General features: G+C 45.2%; 1 protein-coding gene across 4 annotated transcripts in view; it reads right to left on the reverse strand.

Annotated features, from left to right (window-relative positions):
* Positions 1–26,145, reverse strand: part of FGF18 (fibroblast growth factor 18) — a 72,043-nt gene that overhangs the window by 27,379 nt on the left and 18,519 nt on the right. For 3 of the 4 annotated variants that reach the window (XM_083798694.1, XM_083798693.1, XM_083798692.1), the window contains 2 exons: positions 25,445–25,582; positions 18,521–18,701 (listed from right to left, as the gene is read on the reverse strand). In XM_083798694.1, the coding sequence (XP_083654820.1) occupies positions 18,521–18,701; positions 25,445–25,582 (319 nt within the window). The remainder of the gene's footprint in view (positions 1–18,520; positions 18,702–25,444; positions 25,583–26,145) is intronic. The other variant, XM_083798695.1, reaches the window with a different exon arrangement.

Genomic DNA, 26,145 nt, shown 5'->3' on the forward strand with positions numbered 1-26,145 from the left:
AAACCCTGATGTCTTTGATCATTCTCATTTGAATAAACTCCTACTGACATAGTAAAGACCAACAGACAAGGACCTCAGAACCTGGCCCTGAGTGTGCAGCTGAAACACATCCAAAGTATTGGAGTCTCTTGGGTCTGGAAATAACGTGAACCTTCCCCGTCCTACGGAGGGTTAGAATTACCACAAGAACAAACTTTGCTGAAGTTATTTTGACTCTCTTGTTCCCAGTCTCAGCTGAACCCAAAAAAAATACTGATGTACACAAAAATAACAATAAGTAGAGAATGACAACTATGGGAACCCCATGTACTCTTGCTTCTTCAAAGCTGCTCTTCGTGGCCAGAGGCGTAGGACAGACTGTATTCACCCCGAAGCATTCATCCATCTTGGGCAGCCTGGTGGTTGGCTGCTCATCCTCGGCAATGAAGTAGGTGTGATGTTAGCACCACCACATCCCCTCACTGAGGAGTCCCAAGCACATAAATCTCTCCCCTGTGCCAACACCGTGATGGTTTCACACACTCCAAAAGTTAGCCCCATCCAGGTCCTCATGTTGTATTTGTGCATACTCCAAATTGGTGTCGAATCAGGAGCAATGCATAAGGTATTTGCGGTGTTAGTTGAATTAAGTTATCAGCCACATCTGGCACAAAAATGAATGTTACATTCTCTGTATACCATGCAGGTTTTATTATTCTGTGCTGCCCAGTAAAAGTTGAAATTATGACAATTAATTTTACAGATAGGAACATAAGCGTGCTTGTGCATTTTCTCAAAGGGGCTCATTGTAACTCTCCCTTCTTCCAACAAGTTAAAATATGTTGAAAATAAAGTTGCACGATGCTACGGTATTTTCAATGGGATTCTTGTGGCTCTGGAACCCAGAAGAGCAGAGGCAGCAGCACAACCTATCTGAAGAAAATGTTCTGGCATAGAGGAAATCTTCCCATATGTTTTAAGATTTTAAACAGGGATCAGTGTTACAAATGGATGCAAATGCAATTTCAAAGAAATACAACTGATTTTTTAATGTTCATGCTGCTGACACTCACTTCTGCCATACAGAATATAATGTACTCTTAAGTGAAGTGTACAATTGTCAAATGCCAACATGACTTTTCCAGTAAAGGCTGAAATAGGGGAGCAAGAGCTGATCAGCTACAGAGCCTGGTCCTTCCATTCCAGGGATGCACAAGCTCTGAAACTGACTGCAGCCAAGGTGTCCCTCAGAGGAGGGTTTTCTATATCAATCCCTTAAAAAAGACCTCTCCCTACAGACATAGCACAGTTCTTCCAGCTATTCTCAGAGCAGCAGCAACAGAAATAATAAAAATCTGATAACAAATTAACTCTGCCTTTAGCACCTTTGGTTTCATATCTATTTCTGGAAACATGTTTTTTTCTTAACTATTGCCTTTGGTAGACAGCATAGGTAGGACTATTTACCTGCCTTTTACTTCATTTTAAATTGCATGAAAAGTTTCAAAAGCTGGTGTGGTTTTTTTTTCTTTGCATTTCTATAGTCACTTGGGACAAAAGGCATCTGGCATTGGATATTTAAATAAGACCTGTCAGAACTGTAAAATTAGTTTTACGTTTTAATAAATGTATTTTAAAAGCTCTAATGCAATTCTGTATTCAGAGCCCAACTGTTCAGATTTAGAAAAGGAGATTCCAAGTTAAATTTCAATATAAAAAATAAATTGAGTACAGAACTAAGCCAGTTCTCTTCTGTGGCATTACGAACAGGAGCAGCAAAGAGGCAATATCTCTAACAGCTTACTTGTTATTCTGTGTTTAAAGAACCAGTGTTGATAGCATAAAAATCCATATTATTGTTACTTATTCCAGTTTCAATTTACCTAGAGACACGTCTTCTGTAAAGCTCAGATTTGGTCCCATATTTACATCCAAATTTTGTTCCCCAAATACTCCAGTTTCCCAAATACTTTAGGCTCTGCTTGTCTGTGTGCCCATAGGATCTTCTAATAAAAGCCCAATTTCTGTCTTGATTTATCACCCATATCACCGCGTTGCAAAAAGCCTCAATGCATAGAAGCCAAGCTCAAACAGAACACGACCTTGTCCTACTCCAGACCCTTATCCCAGCTGCCCACATTTCTCCTCTTCCCACACTAACAGGGGTGACCCTGTGGATCCGTGCAGGGGACAGTCCCTCAACGTGGTGGGTGACACACTGGCAGGGACGTTGCTGCTGTAGGTGTCCAGCCTATACCTGTCCTAGCACAGAGGAACACAGCTTATTTAACTTGGAGGGCTCTTTAATCAGCATATAATTCACTTTAAAAAAAACTTCAGACATAGGGACAAAGGAAAAACGCAAATGAAAAACCCTCCTCCCAACCCTCAGTACCCTATGTCCATGAGCACATCGCTCCTCCCTAGCTAGACACCTCGTTACTCTCCTCTTATCTCCTACAATCTTTAAGCAGAACAGAGTACACAGAACAAGTTTCCCCTTGGTTATTTACAAACAGTGGAGTTGAAATATTTAAAGGCAGCCCTGATGGCCACATCTTTAGCCTCTATGGCCAGGCGAAGGAGCGGGACCACCATTCACCTCTGTGGCAGACGAAGCCACCTTAGGAACCTGGCCAAGGCGGCCAAGTTGCCCCATGGCTGCTGCCACCCCGAGCTCTCAGATGGCCACCGCTGCTGCAAGAGGAGCTGCTGGGGACCATGACTTCCCTCACGGGTAGAGCCACAGGCGTGTGGGGGCCCGAGGCCATGCCACACAACTAGAGACAGCCCTTGGGAAACAACAGCCTGTCTGAAAGCTTTGTAGCCCCCTGCAGGGTTGCAGCCACCTTAGGGTTGATACACAGGGGAAGAGGAGTTCCTCCACCTGAAACCTCAGAAGGAGCAAAGGAACCAGCTGCTCTGAGTGAAGGAGCCTCTGTGCAAGCTCCTGGCAGGGAAAGGGGACATTCCCTAACCCAGGAACCCGCCAGGCCTGGCCCTTCACCAGGGAGGGTCAGAGCAAAGGCATGAAATGAGCAGAGACCCTTTGTAGACCAGGGTAGGCAGGGAGAGGGAAGGGAAACACTGCAGGTGTGAGCAGGCTGCGCACAGCCTCCAGCCTCCCCACAACAGCTGTGGTGCTTGCCCTTGCCCCTGTCTCCAGCTTCCCAACTCAGCGGTTTGCTTCAGGTCCACCTCCAGTGTGAAGAGTTAAAATTCATCCCCAACTGGCAAGAACAAGGAGGAGACAAAAAAGCAGGATGCTGGTGAATGATAACAGTGGGTGGCCAGTCGCCCGTGGCTGGTGCACTCTGCATACAACAGGCACAGCCAAGTGTGTCTGGCAATAGACAATTATTTTGCTCGAGGTGTGTGAACCGGGAGCTCTAAGAGCCATTCTCACGGCAAACCAACCAGCCATGTCGGCGAACAAAACCGCTCACCGTGAAACGTCCCTCTCCTCGCTCGCATCTCCCCACTGGGTTTTTCTGTGTTGCCCTTCCCGCTGCGGCATTTGCAGCTCTCAGAAAAAAGCAGGTCAAACATCCTCAAATGGGGTATTTAGTGCTTCCCCTCGGGTTTCCGTGGCTTCCCTGCCATTTTCGTACTGGACTTCCAAGCGCAGCAGTATTTATTGGGTAGCGAACTGACCCCTCGGCTGCGGTGGGCGAGAGTGCCTGACGTTAAGTGCTGCTAATGCGTTTTGCATTTGTGCTTGGGGGCAGGAAATCTCAACTTCCAGTGCCAAGGGGTTAATTATAATTTATATAGCAAGATCTCAGGCTGTGTTTTTTTTTCTCCAGCTAATTAAGAGGTACAATTACCTCTGAGAATCAAAGGGATATTTTGGTACCCAGCTCTTAGAAACAGATTACAGGCACTTAGAACACAAGGACAGCTTAGCTTTTTCTACGTGTGCTTCATTGTTGATTGAGATCATTAAAAAGAAATTGTCGTATTCATAATCCACCATTAAAATGTACTGGAAAATGCCTATGAAAACGGTCGCAGTACATTGACATATTGCCCTGCTGCTTTCCCAGGGATTACCTACATTTCCAACAACACATTTTCCTGGTATGTCACCTGCCGCTCTGGGAAGACTGGGAAGACTGGGAAGAGGCACAGATTTGGGCAGGCTCACACCCTGCGTGGGGCTGGGGGCTTCCTTCCTAGGAGCAAGTCAATCCCCTCACCTAATCTGCCTCTGTCGGCTCTTTTCTTTCATGTTTGTGCAGAGGTTTAACAGTTACAGTTCTCTTCCTCACCCCTCCCAGAGGTGTCTGCCAAGCCATTTGCAAAGGGTTAATGTAATTGAATATTCAGACACGGGGGGGTTGGGTTGAAGATGGCAAAAAAAGTTCTGGGGAACCTTGAAGTCCTGCCCTGGGGAGTCACCACAGCTACACACACAACACAGGCTGCACCCTCAGCCTGACTTGGCACAGGCTACGCACATACGTATTGCACCAGATATTATTTTTTAGGGATGCAGTGGACTATTACTCCGGGAAATGAAGCGCTTAAGTTAGAAACTGGTGCTGCGAAATTGTCAGCAGACCACATATGCTACAGGCAGTTACACAGCAGGCTCTCACGCATCTGTTTCAGCAGCTTTCACCCTGACCTGAAACACAGCTAGAATCACGTGTGGGGCTGGCAGTGGCACTGAAGACCAACTATTTTTCTATAGAGGATACTAGGAATGTCCACCCATTTGAGCTAGAAATGAAGCATGTGCTACCAGGGCCAGCAGAGCTCAGCAGCTGGTATCTAATGTCACCTGCCTCTGCCCACCACTTGATTAAATCTTCCCAGGTTTGTCTGGCTGCCCTTTGATGTGCAAAAGTAGCTAACTTGCTGTGTTGAATTTGCCGCAAAGCAGGAGGAAGTACACAAACCAAATACATGCTGTGAAAAGCGTTATTGTTAAATTATGAGGAGATAATGCAATCAACACCTTGGCATGGAGAGATGCTGATTGGTACTGCTCATCTCAAAGGAGCTCCGAGAAGTTCATTTGAAACCTGACAATCAAAAGCTCTGTGGCCTTCACACGTCCTGCACGTCCTTCCAGCCCTTGAACCACTCCTTGATAGGCAATCGCCAGAGAAAGGGCACAGCAGTTGGCACAAGCTGTGTTACAAGAACATTTACAAGCCACCCCAACCTGCAGCAAACAGAGCAGTCACTGCATTTTCGGGACTACAGCAGTCTCCAAACAGAATACCTGGTTTCACTGTGGGAGACCAAGTACAAAAAAAGCAAGCTTTCCTATGTAAAAGTTGATATTCGAGGTATAAGATGGGGATAGTACTTTTTAGAAGGTTTGTTATTGTGTACAGGAAGGGGTAAAAAAAAAAATGCACAAGACCTACTAGATGGTGCAAGCCAGGAAAGCTCTGCTGGAGGGACAAACTGAGACTGCGTCAGTGCAGAAAAAGCCGCATCTCTCTCCTAATGCCAGGTACAGCAATGGGCGCGAGTACACGTAAGAAAGTAGCAGGCTGGTAAAAGATCTGGCTCAGCACTCGAAAAAGCAAGATAGGAATCACAAAACTGTTGCTTTTGAGTCCTAGCCTAAGCCACTAACCTGCAGGATGTCTGGTGAAAAGGAATTGTGAATGCTTGATCAGCAGCACAACCAAGTTTTACAGGATAGAAAAAGAAAGGAAGGGCAGATCCAGAGGGAAACACGTATCTACCTTTCCTCTCCTTAAAGCTTGCTATTTATTGAAGAAGCAGCAAAAGCTCCAGCGCACTTTAGAATACAAACGCTGACACTGAAATTCAGAGCCCAGAACCACTTCCAACAGGGAAAATATACTGACCGCAGTCTGTTTGGAGGTCAAACAAAATCAATAGCCTTTCTCTCCAGTCTGTCTCTAAACTGAGCTTCTTTCAAAGACATCCAGAGAAAATGGATCATCTTTTGTTGTTGTGTGTGGTTTTGGGTTGGGCTTTTTTGTTTTGTTTTGTTTTTAAGTGGTCAAAGAGTCACACAAGTATAGTATAAGAAAACTCTCTCCTCCCTCAACATATCGAAAGGATTGTATACAGGTCAAAACTGCCCATCATAGAATCATAGAACATCCCGAGCTGGAAGGGACCCGTAAGGATCATCAAGTCCAACTCCTGGACTTGAAATCAGTAAAAACAGTTTTACTACACAACGGATGAGTTATCCAATTCTTGGGGAGGAAACCAAGCTGGAAGCTGCTTAACACTTGGTAAGAGAGGAAAAAATAAATCAATGTATTTGCTTGATCAGGGTATGTTTAAAGCTGGTTGTCAATTAGTTCAACACAGTTTGCTGTTAAAGAGCACAACAATTTAGCCCCAGGAGCTGAAATTTGCTGCGTTTCCTCAGGTTCCTCCTGCTGAGAGACTGATATTGGTTTCAGCCAGGTCAGGCACTGAGGAGAAGGGCTGAGGCTGAAAATCACAACAGCAAAGCGGGGCTCGGTGAAGGGAAGCCTGGAGCGGATACAGCAGGACTGGGAACTCCAGTCTGGAGTCTGGGAAGCAATCTGGAGAGACAGACTCAGGCCAAGGGATTTCCTTCTCCGCCTTTCCTCCCCATTCAAAGTACACAGTAAACTGGTTTAATGTCCAGAAAGGAGTAAAGATGACAGGTATGGGTTACGGCACTGGTGCAAAGCATGACCCTCCACTACACAGAGCACACCTTGTAACAAACTACAGGTTACACCCTTGGTACAGAAAGGTATCATCTTTACAAACACAAATCACGTCAAACTGAGGGAAAGGGCAGAAGCACTAGCATGGCAGTATGGAAAATTTTGCCTGATTCAAATTTTTACAGGCTATAAATTCTTCAAAATCACAAGGAGGAAAGGGAGGGGCAGACCACCACAAGATGCTTCCTAAGGGTCCCACTGCCTCTGATGGAGAACCACTGTCTTCAAAGTAACTGATCATTGACACTTGATCAACCAGGTCTGTTCTGATAATCACTGTTGAAAGATACCAAATCACAGAATAATTTAAGCTGGAAAGGGTCTCTGGAGGTCACCTGGCTCAACCCTCTGCCCACAGCAGGACCCTCAGGATTAGACTCACCATTCCTCAGCTGCCCTCCAGCTCCCCTGCAATAGTCTGCTCTCCTCGAGAACGCTGACATCCTTGTCTTGGATTAAGAATACCTCAGGGTGCATGGTTATTGTGTCAGAGATACGGCTGCAGACGAACAGGCCTGGGCCCCAGCAGCAGTGAAACAGAGAACAGACCCAAACAGGAATCACCTGCCCATGGCCATGCCCATGACTGCCCCCACGATGCCTGCAGCCAACGTACATGGAGCTGCACTGATTCACATTTACTTATTGGGCATCAGGAAGGTATTAACATCCACTCCAAACCACCAGCCACACAGCTCCTACTGTCCCCAGTTTTTCACTCTGGAGGTTGAAGTTTCCTCTCCAGTCCCCTACCACACATCTCCCCACTCACTCTGTGCGTCCACACTGCAGCTGGAGGACCGATGTCTGGTGCGCTCCCACACTGCTGACTTTTGCTGCTGTCAGTACTTATTCAAGGTATATTAGAGCTACTACACGTCTCAGTAACTTCCCTTCTGCCTGCAGTATACACAGCATGCCAGCCCCAGAGCTACACGGATCCTGACTCATGCACCATGCTGCGCACACATATGCTGAAGGAAGAAGGCTTTGTTCCACCAGCCGAAGTAAAGGGCACCTCATTTCTGAGCAAACATATTTAGCATCTCCTAATTAGGATCTTAGCTTCATCTTATGCCCACATAGGTTTAATAGTTCTGGCACTAGAAAACCCTGGCAAAGCCCAAAAGAGGTTTCAGCACTGGTGACAGTCAAATGTTCACCCAAACTCATTACAACTGCAAGAACAACCAAGGTGACTGTCTAGAAACTAAAATGCAGTTTCTTTGCTATGCTTTTGAGCTCCCCTCCTCCAATCCTTCCAGGTGGCTCAATTTACCCAGTGACCATACAGCTCTTATGTTTACTTGTTAGCACCCCCAAATTAGTAGGTGTAAAGTCAATATCCTTTTGCCTATTTGCTCCTAACGAGTCACCAGTCAAAACTTTAACTTGAAAAAAGAGTCAAGAATGCAGATGCAGAAGTAAATGTAATAAAGGTAAGAATTGCTGCTGATCATGCGTCACACAAAGACAAGGGGCTAGCCTGGCCACGCAGCACCGTACTATTGTCACGGGCTAAAACCTAACTGCTTTGATTTGCCTCCCACTGGCTAAAATGGCTTGAAATGCAAGGTCTTAACAAAGGTGCAAGACACAAGAGGAACAGGAGGCACTGCTGGGCACTTAATCTCCTTTCAGTCTCACACAGTCGCCTTGGGAATGGCTCTGCTGAAGTCCGGAGTTTCATGACCACAGGCAAGAAGAAACTCAGGGCTCAGTCATAAAAGAGATCCAACACTGTGACCCCTCCAGCTCCACACAACAAGCAGAAATTCTGTTTAGGATTTATACTGAAGTTACCTGTAGGCAAGATCCAAGCTTCTGGAACCAGAGACAACAAGACTGATGCCAATGAGACAAGACCAGCTTTCAGCAGCTGAGTTCACCCACTGCTTTGACACATGTAATTTCAAACAAGGAACCCCAGAATCTCCTAGAGTGGTAAACAGGGGGGGGCTGTGGGAAGGATATCCCCCACATAATCCCCCACAGGGGGAGCCACGGACACAGTGGCTCATGATCATCCCTGGCCAAGCACTGGAAGCCATTTGGACATTGCTTTTCCACTTTTTAGACTTATCTGGTGTATATATGCCATCTGATTCTTAGCTCTTCCCTGCTGCTTCTCCACATCACAGGGTCTTCATCTCTTGCAGTGGCTGCGGGTGATCTTCTCCTGCTGCTACAGTTCCCTCTTCATATTTGGTTGTCTGTTTCCTCTCCTGCTTATTCTTGGAAAAAGCACTTCAGAACAAAGGGTATAAACCAAACCATACCAGCCACGCCAGCTAGAAGCCTGGATCCCAAGTGCATTTCGCCTACCATATGCTGCAACACCAACCAGAATATGTTTCAGCTTGCGTCACCACCATCCAGGCACAACATCCACTCCTCCTCCGTCGCACGAGCACAGTTCTTTGATGAGGAACAGAAGCAGCTGAGGATGAGGGCTCCTCTCTACCACACTACCTGGGGCCAGATCCTTCCAGCCAACACAGCTGCCATCCAGTTGTGATCTCTGGGAAGCTGCTCGTTGGAGAAGACCCAACGCTCATTACTGTTACAAGAAGGCTGGGTCACAGCAGATGGCTGGGTTTTCTCTTACTGCTTTGGTTAGAAAGGCACCCTTTTTAGCAGCAGTAAATGCAAAGGAGAAGGCCTTACAGGCAGTCATTTCAGTTCTCAGACACAAGAGGAAAATAAATTTGAGTACTACTGAGTGCTTCTTCAAACTTAGTCACACCAGGTAGCATATGCAAAAGATAGGCATGTTTCTAAAGAGACTACAACATCAGGGACACAAAGCTCAGGAGACATTTAGAAGCTCTCAGCTTCTTTGTCACCATAAAAGCCTGAATCGTCTCTTATGGGCATTCTGAAAATACTTAAAATTCATTAGGGACAAAAGTATGCACTATTTATTGCTGGCACGGCTCATGAAGAAAGATGCTCACACAGTGCAGCCACGCAACCATCTCCCTCCAACCCCAATACTCCTCTCTTCCTCAGAGGAAGAAAAAACTATGATTTTTTTTTTTTTACTGGGCCTTCTCTCTCCCTTTACTTCCAGCTTGCCTTCCCCTTCTTGCGAGCGCTGAGGAGACCGCAGACGCTCTACACGTGTTCTCCTCTGCATCCGACTGGCAGGCAGTCTGGAAAATGCCAGTATTGGAACGGCCTGAATTCAGCGGTTTCTGAATGCTGATCGGACACTATTTCGTTCAAGCCACAGATAGTCACTTTTGGGGGGTATTTTCAGCTCCCTTTTTGGACTCTTCCAGATTTCCAAGCGTCATGCATCAGCAATTTCTCGTCTTCAGAGATTGATACTTTTCGCCTTTCTGCTCAGCCTGAGGCTCTGTGCAGATTCGGAGGGGACAGGGCTCTTCTCTCCTCTTCCAGACGGCCACGCAATGCTACTGGCATCGTGAATGTTTGCTGTGCTCCACCTCGCGACTGCGGAAATTCCTATCTGGTTTTTTAAAAAGTTGAGGTAAAATCTGAGCAATTAAAGTGCCTTAGTTTTTATAAAGCCTAACACCTTTCTTGAAGAAACCCAAACCTGAAAACAGCAATGTCCTCACAGCTTCTGAAAATACCAAAATAATTAGTTTTAACCAGACTGCTGATATATTCTCCATTACCACTGTCTCGTTAGCATGTCTCCACTCATAATGCTGTTATCTTTTGGAAACCTACAAGGGTTTATTGCAACTCTCGTGTTGGAGATGAGGGAGGAACAACCCAAGGATGTTGAGACAGAGGATGAAATTCATGCCATTTCCTCTCAGGTGAGGAGCAAAGGTCTTTACCCCACCACCTAACCTGGTCAGAATGGAGGTCAAATGGAGGTTCTCCAGTTGAGGAACACTGCTCCCACCATTGATATTAAGTCTCTGGCAAAGCAAGCAGCAGAATATCGGTCTGCAAACTGCACCCTAGTGACACACCATCTTATCTTCAAAAGCAGAACTGTGCTCTTCACGCTCCAAGTTTTCAATTTCCCATCCTCTCTTTAAATAGGCATGAAGGTTATCAACATTATTCCTTTCCCCCAAACATTTCTTACAAAGGACAAATCTCACCGGCCTCTTGACAACACGCATAGTCATCTACAGGGAAGCCAAAAATTACTAGAAGTCAATTTATTTTTATTTTTTACAAGGTTTTCCTCCTCCCTGCAAAGTAAAAGCAATTTAAAAAGCCCTTCAGAAACATTGCAGCGACTAGCCCATTCTCTGTGTACTCTTAATTGTGTCCCAATAACCAACTTGAATTCATGATAGTCTGGATGCTTACATACTGGAAAACCTCAGAAACCACAATACAGTGCTTGATAACAGACATTAAAATAAAACAACTAAAATCAACTCAAGACAACTTCTGTTAGCACTTTTGTGTACAATCACTCATGGCCTAGAAATATTTAAAATTATGCTAACGTCTTCTAGAACTTTATCTCCCAATAACAACATGACAGTCCCCATGTATAAATTTTGGATAGAAGTAATTTTTACACGAATATGCCTAGTGCCTATTTAGAATTACTAAAGAGAAAGGGAAGCCCCAACTTTGTTTTTGTGTTATTTCATCACAGAGAAGAGCATTTAGCAAAGCAGCTGCTCAAGCTTCATGGGAAAAAACGTAATCACAGCAAAGCAGGAACAGATAATATCATATTGACCTGTCTTCAGGGTCTGGCATTCACATTTTCATAAAGTGCCTAGGAAGATAAATCACTATACTAATAATATTTGTATTGATTATCTAAACTGAAGCAGCAATCGACTCCATTGTCTCACTTCCTCTTAAATTGCTCACAGATGGGATCCTATTTCCTATTCTGCATTTCTAATGGGAACACTTAAATCACAGCATAGAATTATATACACAAACTGTTAACAAAAACTCTTTTACGACTTGCATGAAAATAAAGATTTTTCATTTTGTAGCTCACTTTCCACTCTGCACAGAAATTAAAAATGACAAATTATCAGCAGACCTTTATATCACTTCTCTTCATTATTTCTGGGCACCTAATATTTACTGTCAGACAGGCCTAGGTTTTCCAAACACCAAGCAGTGATTATAGGGGCTTTAAGTTCAGACAGAGCTAAAAGGTGACTCTTTCTTCCCTGAAAGTAAAGGCTCTTTAAGACAACTCAAGGCCCAAAAGTCGGGAAATTAAAGATCACTTTAGTGTCAGAGGAAAAACAAACAGCAGCTTCTGCTGTAAGGGCTACTACAGGTACTTACACCAAACAGGGACTACAGAGGCAGCTGAACTTCAGGTGTGAAACAGGCCACAGTGGGAGTTTGGGGTAGCAGCTATCAAAAGCAAAAGTTTAAGAAACCAGCAAAAACGTGCATTGTTTGAAATAGGCTTGTCATAAATCAAAAAGCAAAAGGTTTCTACTTTTTTCCCCAAAAAACTTTTCGTCTTGCCTAAGCAGAGCTTTCTGGCACAGACACAGAATAGAGCAGAAAAAAAAAAATCTGAAACGTACAGATGGTTCGTATAAGATGATTACAACATATTCGCATGGCTGCTGAACCTTTCAGAGTCAACTCTAAGGTGACGGCAACCGAGCCTCCTCGCCGCACGGGGAAGCCTGGGAGGTCCAGCTCCAGCCCCACTGTTCGTGGCTCAACAAAGCCGCGAGTCGGCTGCAATGCTTCAATTCATCCCGCCGCCCCTCGCTCCCCGCATCCCCGCGCCTGCTTTCAAAGGAGAACTTTGCCACTGGCTGACTGCACCACCCAGATGAGAAGGGGAGACATTTTAAGGGGAAAAAAAAAAAAAAAAGCGATCAGGGGATGTTGGGCAAGAGGAAAAAAACGAGACACAACACAGCAGCTGGACAGCGAAGGCTTCTCGGGCTTAGGCCAATCACCAGGACCCATATGACTGTACAGCTGCCATGGTGAATGATCATCGCTTACGCTGAGGTCAGCTCTGCCCCCGGGCTAAGTAAGTGAAAATAAATGGTTTAGAAGATAAAAGGTCTTTTAAAAAAATTATTTGTCTTGTTGTCATGTCAAAACTGTAATGGGAAGAGACTGGAGGCAGCAATACGTAGTTTAAATAGGAAACAGCCATCCTGATGTTTCAGCTGAATAAATTACAAGGCAAATCACAGTGCTTTCAGGCTATCTGGCTCATCTACCCTGGGCCAGACAGGCCCTTTTCCACATACCTGATTCCTGGTAAGAAAAGCAGGTTTCTGAATGCCGAGCTTGTGGAAATCCGGCTATTAACTAGCCTCAGCCACTACTTGGGCTACATCTCCCATCTTCCTTGCAGCTTAATTCTGTGCCTTCCAGCCACGAGTCTAGTTTTCCTTCCTGATCTTCCCAGGGGGATCAAAATTGATTTTAACTATTCTGGGGAGGGAAAGGGTTAATCAGTTTTCCCAAGGCAGCTTGCTGTTAAGGTGCCAGAAATACTGAGGGGAAAGAATGACTTGCTAAAGATGGGACAATGGCACTGGTATTTTGCATTTGTTTCCAGGCTTTGAGATAGAACAAATGGGAGTCATTAGTGAAATGAGTTTAGGGAGTTCTAAATTAGCTGTCAGGCTGCCAAACCCAAAGAAGTGCTATGTCAGCTCATTAATTCTGGAGAGCGCAGGATTACCCAAACCTAGGAAGGAATCCTGCAAAATTTCGAGTCAATTAAAGGAGGCTATTTTGCTATAATAATATTTTCCGCACATATTACACCTCCTCATGGAACAGAGCCCACTTCTACCACAAATGAAATCTCTGGCAGGATGGAGTGTGGCTGATGTCTAGACAGCTGTAATGCGCTCTCCATGGGCTTGTCCACTGGCATCTCTGGGAAGCTGCAGCAGAAGAGCCGGCGGGACTGCCAGCTGCAGGGCACATCACCCAGCCTGGGGTGGCCCCAGGGAGGAGGCACCCATCTCCCCAAGCTCTGTGCTTCCCCTGCACACGTGAGGATGCTGGTTGCAGCCTTCAGAGCTTGAGACCTGCCCAAAAAAGAAAGTACAGGGTGCAGTGATGTGTACGCCACCTGCGATACATGAAGGTTCATCGTGCACGCACAATGCTTTTGCTTCCCTTCATGGCCCACCTGATGCCAGACGTGCTGACACTTAGCAGACACGTGCCTTGTCCAGCTCCATGGACTTCCCGTGCATTTTGTTGAGTCCTGAGCTAAAAGCCCCTGTACCCGGAGGGAGTCCTTGAGAGCACCTCACTGGCTTGGAGTCAGTCCATCCAGCAGCCAAAAACACCAGTAGCTGAAGGGCTGCTGAGGATGAGAGAGACCGCACCTGTGTGCTGTGCCCCTCGTGTGGGGCATCTTCAGACAAAGCCTCCCATAAATGAGATTTTATTTATTTATAACTGGAATAGACCAGGTCAATGGACAAAATAGCAGTGGGTGATAACCTGTAGCACACTAGCTAATAACCTATGTACACCATGCCCTCACCTTAAGGATAGCCAAGTATTTGCCCTAAATAAAAGTTAACTCAAAGGAAAGGGTGAGCACATCCCCCTCACGTCTGTCACTTCACATTGCGCCTCAGGACAACAGCAGACACTTTAAAACAAAAATTACATGGCTGTGAAATACAAATGAGGCAAAAAATGCCTTCACCCAACCAAGAGAGCTCTGTCTCACCAACTGCACCGGATACAAAGATAGTGAACAAACAGGATAGAATGTCTTCTGCCTTTTGTGAAATGAAAATAAATGAAAGGATCTAAGGTTTCAGGTCACTGATCCCTCTCTTCCCTATCTGTACCATTTATCGGAGGTAGAATATAAAGGTTCCAGGTCCTTTTCTTTTTTTGTCAGCACTTTAATGGTTGTTTTTTCTCCTTCCCCCTTTCATTTTCTGAATGAAAGGACCACTTAGGAACCTGTAAAGTAATAATAAGCTTATAACAGGAATATTGTTTTTCTGGGCCAGTGCAAACTCTTCTGAATAGGTTGAGGAGATTAAAGTAAAAATGCAATCTGTAAATAGATCAGTCATTTAATTAGTTTATAGTCTGTTAAGAGATAATATTTTGCTCACATAGATCCGTCTGTTATCTAAAGATCTCAGAGCACTTTAGGAACATCAATTAAGCCTTAAAAGAAAACAACCTTGGGAGATAGGTAAGTGTATTTAGATTAATTAGTGTAGCTGTGAGCAGCAGGCATTATTATTAGATTTAATTTAGTCCAATAATTGACTTATCTGTTAATGGATTCTAATTCATCTGAGAAGGGATCAAATCCATCTGATTAAAAGGATTACATCGACTCAATTAATTCTATTAACTGACTTAATTTGCCATTTAATAATTCCACACATGGGGCCAGATCTTGGCCCTGAACAATGCACAAGCCAAACATCACATACCAGAATTATTATGCCAGTAAAACTATGCATTACGGAGTTGCATTTTTCCTTGCACATGGGACATGCAGGCCCAGATAAAACATTCAGGGGGGCTTCCTCCCGCTGGACTTCTCCTGGCCCTGCAGAATGCTCTCTCACTGAGCCACGACTGCTCAGTCATTTTGCCGTACTTGTGATGGCTGCCTGGAAACGAGCAATTCACTGCCTGAGATTTGTCACTTCCCCTCTTTTCTGGGCATTCTCTTCAACCAAGAGGTGAGAAGTTTTACAGAAGTCAATAAAACCTCGCAATAAAACTAACCAACTCTCCCTCCTTCAAAGGCAGAATAACCCTTACACGCCAGCCATTTGGAAGCTCTGTATGTGCAAAAAAATAAAAGGCATCTCTTCACTTGGACACACTGTTCTTTATCCAGTTGTGAATGTATGGGAGGAGAAAGGTGCTAAAATGTTATTAGCTCCCCATCCTTAAACCTGGCTAGTGCTTATTGTTCACGATGAGCACTATGGACCATAGCCATGCTCACTCTCTCAGCAGTACTTCCCACACTAAGTCCGAGTCTGCACTGCCCTTGTTTAATATTACCTTCTCTTAATTGGGCTGAGCTCTTGGAAGGACACAGCGTCACTTTGAAAAGCCAAGAAAACAGCATCTTGCCCCCAGTACAGAGACTCTTAACACACTCCATCCCCTAACCTCTGCTGAGCCTCCTGCTCACAGCCTCGACCCTGCAGCAGTGAGACTTGGAGCTGGAAGCGTGCTCAGTAACACTTGCATCTCACAGCTTTCCAGTTTGGCACCTTTCTGCATTGCCTGTGCTTGTGTCCGAGCAGATACAACTGTCCCCCACCACTGCAGAGCTGGAGCCCAGCACAGGCGTTTCAAGATAGCCCTGCCTGGGTTTGTAACGCGGCTCAGGAAGGAGTAGGCAGGAGAACTCAGGGCTGGAGCCAGCTCACGTTCCACCTCCGCAGGCACCTTTTCCCACATCTGTTGCTTTTTCTCAGATGTTGGCTCCTGCTCGTCCTCTCAAAGCCTTCCCCAGGCTGACACTTAGTCTCTGAAATCCTTCCAACATCAATTCACATCACCTCCACCATGATCTCGCCTTTCCGTGGGGACAGGGTTAAGACAGGGGAAAAGCTGTGGGAGACTGCATCGCCTGCAAGGGCAGCGCAGCCAAGAAAAGGAGTGGGAACTGGGCACTCCCAAATGCTAAGCCTAGCTCTGACTCACTGTGCCAACTTAAAGGCAGGAATGGAAGAAAGAAGAGAAAAAGGGCAATAGGAAAAACAGCCATCTGCTGCTTAAGAGGAAAGGTGTCGTCCTACAGAGGACGTTCTGACCAGCAACACAGATTTGGATCAAAAGTTCACAACTGTTCAGATCCCCAGACCTGGTTTAAGCCTCTCTCTGGTCTTGATCAAAGGTTACTCCATAATAATGCCTCTGGGGGAGGGGTTCCCAGCACATAATGAATCCTGTGTCATTGCCTTTGTATCCAGTTTTGGCTGTAACACAGATGGTTCTCACTTCAGTAACTCCGACATCTCTCCCCCCTTCATTATCACAGCTAGGAGCTCTGCATGGTCACATCCTGGACCTCCATGCCCCACCTCACTGTCTCCCCGATTATCATGCTCTAAGTGTTCCTGTGCCAAGCAAGATGATGAACAGATTTCCATAACCTTTCAGCATGGCTAGAAATGGGGAGGCTTTGCAGCTTGACACATCAAGGAGTTTTATTAGTAGGAGAGGGGGAGGGAGCAGGCAGGGGTGTTAGCAAATGGCCTCAGCGGTCAGTCAGCACACATCAGGTTTTTAGAAGGATGCCAGCAACCAGGAGCAGAGAGGATTTGGTGGCGAGCAGCAATGTGCACACTGCAGAGCTCCTCAGACTGGAAATGTAAGGCTCTACAATTGTGTGGCTTCTCCACTGGTCACGAGCACTCCCCTGCGCTAGGATTTGTTGTTCAGACATGATTGCATATGTATGAAGGGGACAAGATGGGCTTTGACACATAAATTAGCACTTGTCAGCTGCTCACGGGCACACTTCCCTGCTGCACCCCACTGTAAATGCTGCCTTCTTTCATGGAGAAGCAAACTGCATCACGTTACCTGACATTCACTGCGGGCAGGAGCGCTTCCTGGGAAGCTAGCAGCTAGCACACAGCAACTAGTTTACATATCAAACCTTAAGAGAATGAATGTAATAAAATGACACAATAATTAGCAGCCAAGTGGCACTTTGCACTCCTGTTTTCTCTGAAAATTTTGGAATGACAAAAGACAAGGTTGAAGATCCCTCATGGCAGGGCTTTTCCTGAGACTGGGTGAGTTTGCAGAACAGCTTTGGGGGCTCATTTCGCAGCAGTCAGGTACTTTCTAGTTGACACCTCCAGTGGCACAGCTCTGCACATGTTGGCATGGCAGTAGCTACCCCGCTGACAGGCACGGACCGTATGTCATCCTGTCCAAAGTTCCCTGAGGGAATAACAATTCCCATATTTTGACCTGCCCTTCATCGTACCCCATTTCCACCTCACCAGCACTGCACATGAAGTCAACCTCACGTGACATGTGCACACCGGCCAACACATACGAACACATCTGCAGTGACACATACAGACTGTATGTCCGTAAGAGAAAAAGGACCGTTTCTCAAAACAGCCCTGAAACCCTTCCAACAACAGTCATTCAGGCCTAAAACAACTAGAGCAAAATACCTCTGCCAAAGCCATCTCCAAATGTACCAGCATTAGAGAGCTGTGTTTTTTTTTTGCATAGTACACTCTCCTGGAGGCATTTCTATCATAATGCTTATGTGCAAATCAAGACAAAAATAGTTGAACATACTGCTAGCCTGTGCAAGTTAGTTGCATTTCTGCAGGATCTACATGCCCCAAAATTCAACTTAAGCACTCAAAGCTCAAAAGTCTGCTTAATTTCAGCTCAAAGCAAACACACACACCCAGAAAGATGAGAGGACGCTTCATTCATGCAATGGGATTCATCCAAACTCAAGCCCAGGTCATAACCACAGCTCCCAAGTTGCTAAGCCCAGGGCCCGAGTTCATTGGGAAAAAACATTCCAAGTCGCCAACCTCAGTATCATTTATGAATTACACTGGACAAACTGTAAGCTCATCTGATAGGCAGAAAAAGAATTTTGTCTTCAAGCACCATCACGCACTCATAAACTGGGGCATTATGGTACTGTGGGAACTGCCCGCAGCTGGGAACTGAGCTGACAGCTGCTCTAGCACTGCAAATTCCATGTTCTTAATCTGAAAAGGTTTTTTGTTGTTGTTTTTTGTTTGTTTTGTTTTTCCCTGTGATCCTCTGCATTTTATTGCTCTTCTCATTTTTCTCCCATGAGGTTCTCAGGCCAACATAGTGAATTAAAGCTTTTGAACTGGAGTCTGGGGGATCCCAGTAAATATTCTTACCATATTTATCTCCGTCTTCTCCTTTGGCACTGATCCTCCTGCCCAGCACTTGGATGTGTTTCCCGCTTGTCCTGCTGTAGAGCTGATAGAGCCGGAGCTGCTTCCTGCTCACATCGTCCCTTGCTCGCGTTTGGTTCTCCACATGTATCCGAAAATCTACATTCTCCTCGGCAACAAACATCTGAAAGTGGGAGGGAGGGTGGGGGAGAAAGAGAACAGAATAAACTATGAAACAAAACAAGCATCTTGGATAGAAAGATTACACATCAACCTGCCAAAGGGCACATGGCGCAAGACGACTTAGATTTGGCTGGCCTTCACTTGACAGTCGAGGCCGTGGTATCAGGCACTCAAAATGTAATTCTATCCAGAGCTGGCTCTAGACAGTAAACCAAACCTGGATTTTTACAATCAAACTGTGGGGGGTTTTCTGAGTAAAAACTTCTGCTCGGTCTTGCTTTGATTTAATCCTGGTCAGCCACACTGACCATAAATTAGGCTCGCTTTTGCATATGCATAGACTCTACCAAGTTACGCAGACATGTATGGGAGAAAGGGGACTGACAATTCCATTTCAGAAAATTTGTGCTTCACCTTTAGCAGCTGCGTGGATTAATGGCAGGGAAGAAGTCAAGGGAAAAACCTATTTATGCTGAAGTTAGTAGACTGGATTCTAGCTACACACAGGCATAAAATCTAGTATGATAAAAGTGCCATTTGTTTGTGGGCCCTCTTCAGCATAAGTTTGTTGCCAGCTTTGCTTTAGTGAAGCTTGATCACTGCTGAAGGTCGATTGCTGCATCTTTTGTCCACTCCAAGTCAGGGAGAGATCATTTGGACCAGCAAAAGCACAACTGACACGTCCAGCAGAGAGGTCATTACCAGCGGGGTTCTGGGCACTTGAGCCTCTTCCTGTGTTTTTTCTGGCCAATAGATTAAATTAACCTTAGTTAACTACAGCCTTAAAATATTACAAGAAACCTTCTCAGCCACATCTGCCCTTCTCTGGAGATATTGTTTCCAATCTCAACTTACGGTTCCCAAGAAACACTGAAACAGGATTCCTGCTTTTGCTTTAGACCCATCCCAGCTTGCCCAAGGTCAGGGGACCAGGCAACCAAGATGCTCTCAAGAAGGCCCTCCCGACTGGGAGGCTCAGCAGCACACACCCAAAAGCACTTCACACCCAAACAACACAAAAGACCAGAAATCACTCCACGATCTGCCCTGAGAGCTTTTGCACCACTGTGACCATGCTGCCCATACAAATCCAACAAATAGACAATATTTTGGTGACAGACTCCCTTCACAGTATAATAAATCATTCAGAAACCAAAAACAGCAAAATATTACTGAGAAGCACACAAGAACACTACCACACAACAGGCAATTTTTAATTTGACCGTGACAAATAATGTTCAAAGCTTACTCATTGTTGATGAGTTCTAATGCTATGTACCACTTGCACGTAAGAGATGAAATCCACAAGAAGTAAGAATCATGCGGGAATTTAATGTTACCTAGGTTGGCAAAGGAATGACACTTGTTCCTAGCAGGACTTACTACTTCTACTCCTAACACATTCCAGCTACAGCATGCTTGTCCTTCTAGCCTGGAAGCAACAATGTTCTGATATATTAGTGGGTGGATGGAGCTGGTGATGCAAATGAAAAGGGGTCAATAAATCCTTGTACAGGTCCGTTCTGGGCTAAAACACATAAGAGCAAGTGGTCAAAGCACAGAAAATAGTCCCTCTTAAGCCTCCTACATCTGTCATCTCATACCAGCAAGTACTTCGGAGCCAAATAGTCAAATACTCCCTAAAAGTCAAAACCTCAAAAGAACTTTTTAGCTTTTCCAATTAGCAAGAAGACACACAGATCAGCAGCAGGAGGAAAACTTCAGGCTGGCCGTGCTGCTTAGCACCAGACCTTCACTAAGCAACCCAAACAAAAACATTATATTCAATACGGTGGCAACAGCAATGAGGTTCACAGGGATGTTACAGGATTGCCTTTGCTGCCCTTATTAAATGCTGGGATTATGCTATTTGAATCCCAAGTCCTAGGAGAGAAACCTATTTAACTCTCTTATTTTACTGTCAGAAGTCAAAAGGAGACTGCAGGAGCTGGACACATAGGCTGCAGAGAGAAGATTCAAGGTGATGCTGTGTCTAAACAGACATTCAGCAGGATGACAGAAGTGATGGGCAAGAATCACACAATTAATAGTAGCAACATTTCCCACTCCCAGAAAACAGCACAACAAGAAGCAAGAGCATGCCTATCCCTTGCACCTGCCAAGAGGACATGGCATGAGGCTAGCAGAGCTCTCATCCTTTGCTTGAGCCAAGCTCTGCTCACTTTCCTCTCTAGAGTCACCAGAGCTACCTCTGAGTAAAGCAAGCAGGATTTGGCTTTTAACATGAATAATATTAATTTATTTTTTTTCTTCCTACATTTCTTCTTGCTTTCTTTTCAAATAATATTGTTACAAAGGATGCTGACCTACTAAAAATAGAGATGTTCAAATAATGTCAACAGTCTGCCTCGTACCCACAAAAGCAAGGCTATTTGCAGTTAAGATTCTGGCTTCGCCATTCTAAGATTTAAAACAGATTTTAAATCAAGATGACGTCGCTACATTGCTTTCACCACATGTTAATGAATTTCACATTTTTTCTAGGAAAAAACAAAACAGGTGGGATTTGAAGTAGGGGGAAGGGATGGTTGTTTTGCTTTCTTGGAAACTTCAAATAGAAAAGGCGATCTATTTTCCAAAACATGTTTTAATTGTCTCTTTGCACTGAAACACCTTTGGGGTGGACCATCATCCCCACACTTTTCCTTTGCTGTGTCTGGTCTCCCCATCCATACCTAACAGCTTTCATCCCTAAGCCCTTTCCCACAAATTCACAGGGATGAAGCTCTGGGGCCTGCTCAAGACAAGGCCCAGGACCAGCATCAAAGGTCCTGATCATCCCTGACCGTACCCGTGTCACCAGTCCGACCAAGTCCCCACATTTAACACAATGTCTTTCAGTGAAAGACAGATTTTAACTTGCCAAAGCAACCTTATTAAGAGGTTTCTCGCTAGAAGAGATGAGCTGCGTTCACCTGAGAGCTCAAGCACTTGCACCATGAAGGCCCCAGCCTGTAGCCAAAGTGCACACGTGGCCTCTGGGCCATCCGTGGAGCCACCTTGTGCTGCAAACGGCTCCAAACACGTTTGTCACAACTTTCCTGCATGGTACAGCACAACGACCAGATAATACAGCGCTTCCTCCCAGCACAAGAAGGTAAGCTTTTATGCAGTGGGATGAAGTCAACTCTTTCTCCCCAGAACAGGGCTCCCCCGACTGAAGGCCTAGCTGGCCGTGCAGCTGAACTCCAGCACCCAGCAGCTCATCCAAGTACAGCAGTGGCCTGAAGCAGGGCCAGCTGGCCTGGCAGGGATCAGCTGGGGACACCAGGCCCGCCAGCAGGGCCGCCCAGGCCTGCATCACTCTGCCTCTCTAGTAACAGGCCTAGCTCTAAAGCAGGGGAAGAAATCCTGAAAAAGGAAGGTGGAGATGCAAGTTCTCTCCTTGTGGCTGACCTGTCCCCCTGGTCAAGAAGCCCTGATGCAGAGAAGCAGTGAATCGCTGGGATTTAGCTGTGTGCTTAAAGATAAGCACATGCTTAATCACTTTGTTGAAACAGGATGCTCTGCTGGAGCATAGCCAAAGTGAATTAGCTGTGCCAGCCTGGGCTGCATCTGGCCCACAGCAAAGAGTATCAATATTCTAAAATAAAATTTCATGCAGTGTTGATTTCATGAGATAAAACCAATTTGATCATTGCTGCAATCCATTCTCACAGTTTCCCTGCCCTAAAGAGTATACTCCCTCAAGCAGCTAACTTTACTGAGATAAGAAGGTCCATTTATATATACCATAAGAGTGGTTCTCCTTCATAAATCTCAAAAAAATTAGTAACATATGCCTCCTTCAGTAACTGATCGCCAGCACTCACTCAAGAAAGTCACCTAAAACCAAGTCCATTCCCCCCCAAATATATTTTTTGTAACAATCACAACCACACAAAAACAAATAATGTCTTCAAGTTCTAGCCTCACTTTAAAATTTTAGGGCTTTGAGTTGTATTCACCCAAGCAAAATGAAATCTTTTTTTAAAAACCATTAATGTGTTATTACTGCACAGAAAACATTATACACAAAATGACCACTTTTGCCTTTTAATCTGATCATCCACACTAACCACCTTGTAACTGCAGATCCTGCAAAAAGCATATAACCGAACTCCCTGGAAATTACCATTGCTTTTCCGTTTGCTTCAACAAACCATAGATGAGGCCCTGGGCCAAGCACCTGCATGTGAGCCGTCTGGGGGGCACCCAGCAGTGTTACATGCCAGCAGGAAAGTAAATTTGCAACACCAGATCAGAACTGCTGAAATACCCTTACTGCCCGTAGAAGCAAACCTACAGATCCAAAGTTCAGCACAACAGGTCCCCAAAATCAACAGCTGACTGCATCTTCTAGCTCCAGACCAGGAACATGACTTACATTCTCTTGGAACAGAAAATGATTTCTTACATTACTTTATCTCCTCCAGCATTTTGTTGCTATTTGGCATTGTATTGTGGTCTATTCTGCAAATCTATTCAACAGGTATGGACCTTCACTGCCTATGGAGGACAACTTCAGCATCTCCAAATAGCAGGTGTCATTTAGCTCCATCTAGTTCTCTGCCTGCTGCTTATAGTCTGCAAAATCTAACAGCATCACATTCATTTTCATTTGTATTCTTCTTTTATTTTCCTTTCCAAACAGTTCATCCATTTATTTATCACTACATTTTTCAGCAATAATACACAGCTACAACAGCATACCAGAAATACAGTTGGCAAAACAGAAGTTTATGCAAGGGAATAAATAGCAGTCATTTCAAAAAAAAGCATCACTTCAAGCAACTGATGCATCTAAAATGCCTCACCAGAAACATGTGCACTTCTGAAAATAAGCAGCTCTCCCTTCTCTTTGCTTCTTCTGTTTTACCTACCCAAGCATTCAAGGTAGGTCCGTTTAGTCTTGACTCCTACTCAGTCACAGAAACTAGAAGTAACGTCTAATCCGTCTTCTGACAGACTACAGTGGGAAATTTTCAGTGCTTTTTTGTGGAATGGCTTTCAAACAATGACTGAATTTCATTTTAAATAACTTTACAACGATCCATCAGCTTAAAGAATGACTATCATATTTGTTAAATCCCAGATGGAGGGCAGGGAAAGACAATTTTGCTGATGCTGCCTAGAGTTTCAGCATTAAGTAATCCAAGAAACAGTCAAGAATCACAAAAGCCTCTGACAGCAGCACCGTGATGTTAGTCCTACACAAGCTCATGCCACAATTCTGAAAACACCACCACGTTGTTTTGAACTGCAAGCAATCAAAGCCCTGCCAAGGTCAATGAAATCCTTACAGTGCCAAACCATGTTTACAGGATTTGGCTTTCCATTCAACCAACCTCTGCACACTCCTCATTTTCTATTTTTAGCTTTCCGGTAAAAGGGAATGTTAATATGTTATTGTTCATGTCATAAAGCGTTACAGCGTTAGAAGTCCAAGGCCCACAGCATGGCCAAATTAGCTGGGAGCTGGACTTCAGAATTTCCTGATTTTTTGCTTTCTATCGTACAGAGTCTCCAAGCCTCATCAGAGAGCAAACCATATGTCATTCCCCAAACTGAACTAGAAATACAAAATCCCTCTCACTGAGGGCCTTACTGATTTCAGAAGATAAACAAATCAAGCAACTCAAAGTCCTTTCAAAACCCAATCTGATAAGCAGGAAATACTTATTACCTTTCAGCCATCAAATCAACCTAATATTAATGATTTTCTCCGTGACCTTCTGAACACATGAAAGTTAACTTAATAAGGTCAACAAGAGGATATCCAAGACAGATCTCTCTCAAGTCTGCAAAGGCAAGTAATAAACCGCTTTGCTTCCATGACTTTGGCAAAATTCCTCTATGCCAATTACGAGATTTGCTAGCTCACCACGACAGTCATTCTTTGACATACAGCGAAACATAATGCCCTCCTTATTTGCTGCTTTTTCTTCTTCTTAACTGCAAAGTCAATCCACAGCCAGGATGTTGTTACATTCACATTATACAGCCCGGTTCGAAGCAAGACATAAGCGGATGTGGACTGCTTTGACGTACTCAGTTCTTTGTGCTTTGAAGCACATTTGGAAATTAATCTAACAAACTGCCCCATGCAGGAACCCTAAGCAAAGGGAGAGGGCACTTCAGAGCAAATCTCTGTGCATCCAACAGGAGAGAGGCTATGACACAACACTGCCAGGATTGCACAAATGTTATGTAAACCTTTCACAATAACACAATAATTTAGACTTTTGTTTCATTGTTGTTTTACAAAGTGACTTCTTTCTGCTATTCACAGAACAGTAACTTTTCCTTGGAAAATAAATCTCGAAAAAGCTAAGTCACTCTCAGTCTTGGCAGATGTCACCTTGAACGATGCCCATGTACCCTACAGGATGCCCAGTAAGAAAGGGCAACGTGGTGCACCAAGGAATTGGTTGTTCAAACAACACAGACACAAGACTCCCAAACTCCACAAAAGACCCATGATGCTTACAAAGTACTTGACTTTTTTTTGTGGTGGTGTTTTTTGTGGGGGGGGTTGTTGTTCTTTGGTGAAAACATGAATGTCCTATTTAAAACCCAAATGCCAAATGATCTAAATTCACAAGAGCCACATCACTGCATAGCCCATTCACAAATTGAGTTATAAACCATTGGGGGGGGGGGGAGGTTGTTTCCATATAAGGCTATTTCAGAAACAGACTTTCCTAATGCTCTATGTCATAATTCTCTAACTTGTGTACTTACGTCCAGTTTACGTCTATTTATTCTTGTACCAACAGCGTCCTTGAGCTTGAACAACACTTTTCCCCCTTGCGCTTCTCCTTGTGATGCATTCAGGCTGCTCCCTTTCTCCGCTCTCCTCCCAGCCTTCATTTCGCCATGCTGGGGAAGGAAGAAAGCCAAGTACGGCCGTGTTCGCCCGCTCTCCTCGCCGACCGCCCCAGGCCCACACCCCATGCCAACCCCCGCCCCAGAGTAGCTCCCGCCCGCAGCAGGGCCTGGTGCTCGGCACCGCGCTCTCGCCACCATCCAGCGCAGTCACAGGCCCTCTCCACTGCACACGCCTGGCCTACCCTGGCCGTTTGCACAGCTGCATCGTGTCGGTGGTTTGTGGCAGTGACCTGCCATATGCATGGGTCCCCTCCACCTTTCTATTCCTGCCCCCCCCCCCCCCCCCCCCCCCCCAAGGCCCTGACCACAACATGAGGAGAATGGCTGGGGCCTGGAAGGGGGGACGCGCGGCCCGGCAGGGTGCCACATATGTGGGGGTCCAAAAGCTGCTCTGCAGTTTTAGCCTCGCTGTCTCCAGAGAGCTGCCTGCCACAATGGGAGAGGCTGTATGTTAAATCTCCTTGGGCCTTCATCCCTCCTAGCCACACAGCTCCTAGGGGAGACAGCCATGGCTCGGCCAAACCGCCCGGCTGCCCCTCCTCGGTGTCCTCTGC

Source organism: Anser anser (genome assembly GCF_964211835.1).
Source record: "Anser anser genome assembly, chromosome: 14".
Classification (NCBI taxonomy): Eukaryota; Metazoa; Chordata; class Aves; order Anseriformes; family Anatidae; genus Anser; species Anser anser.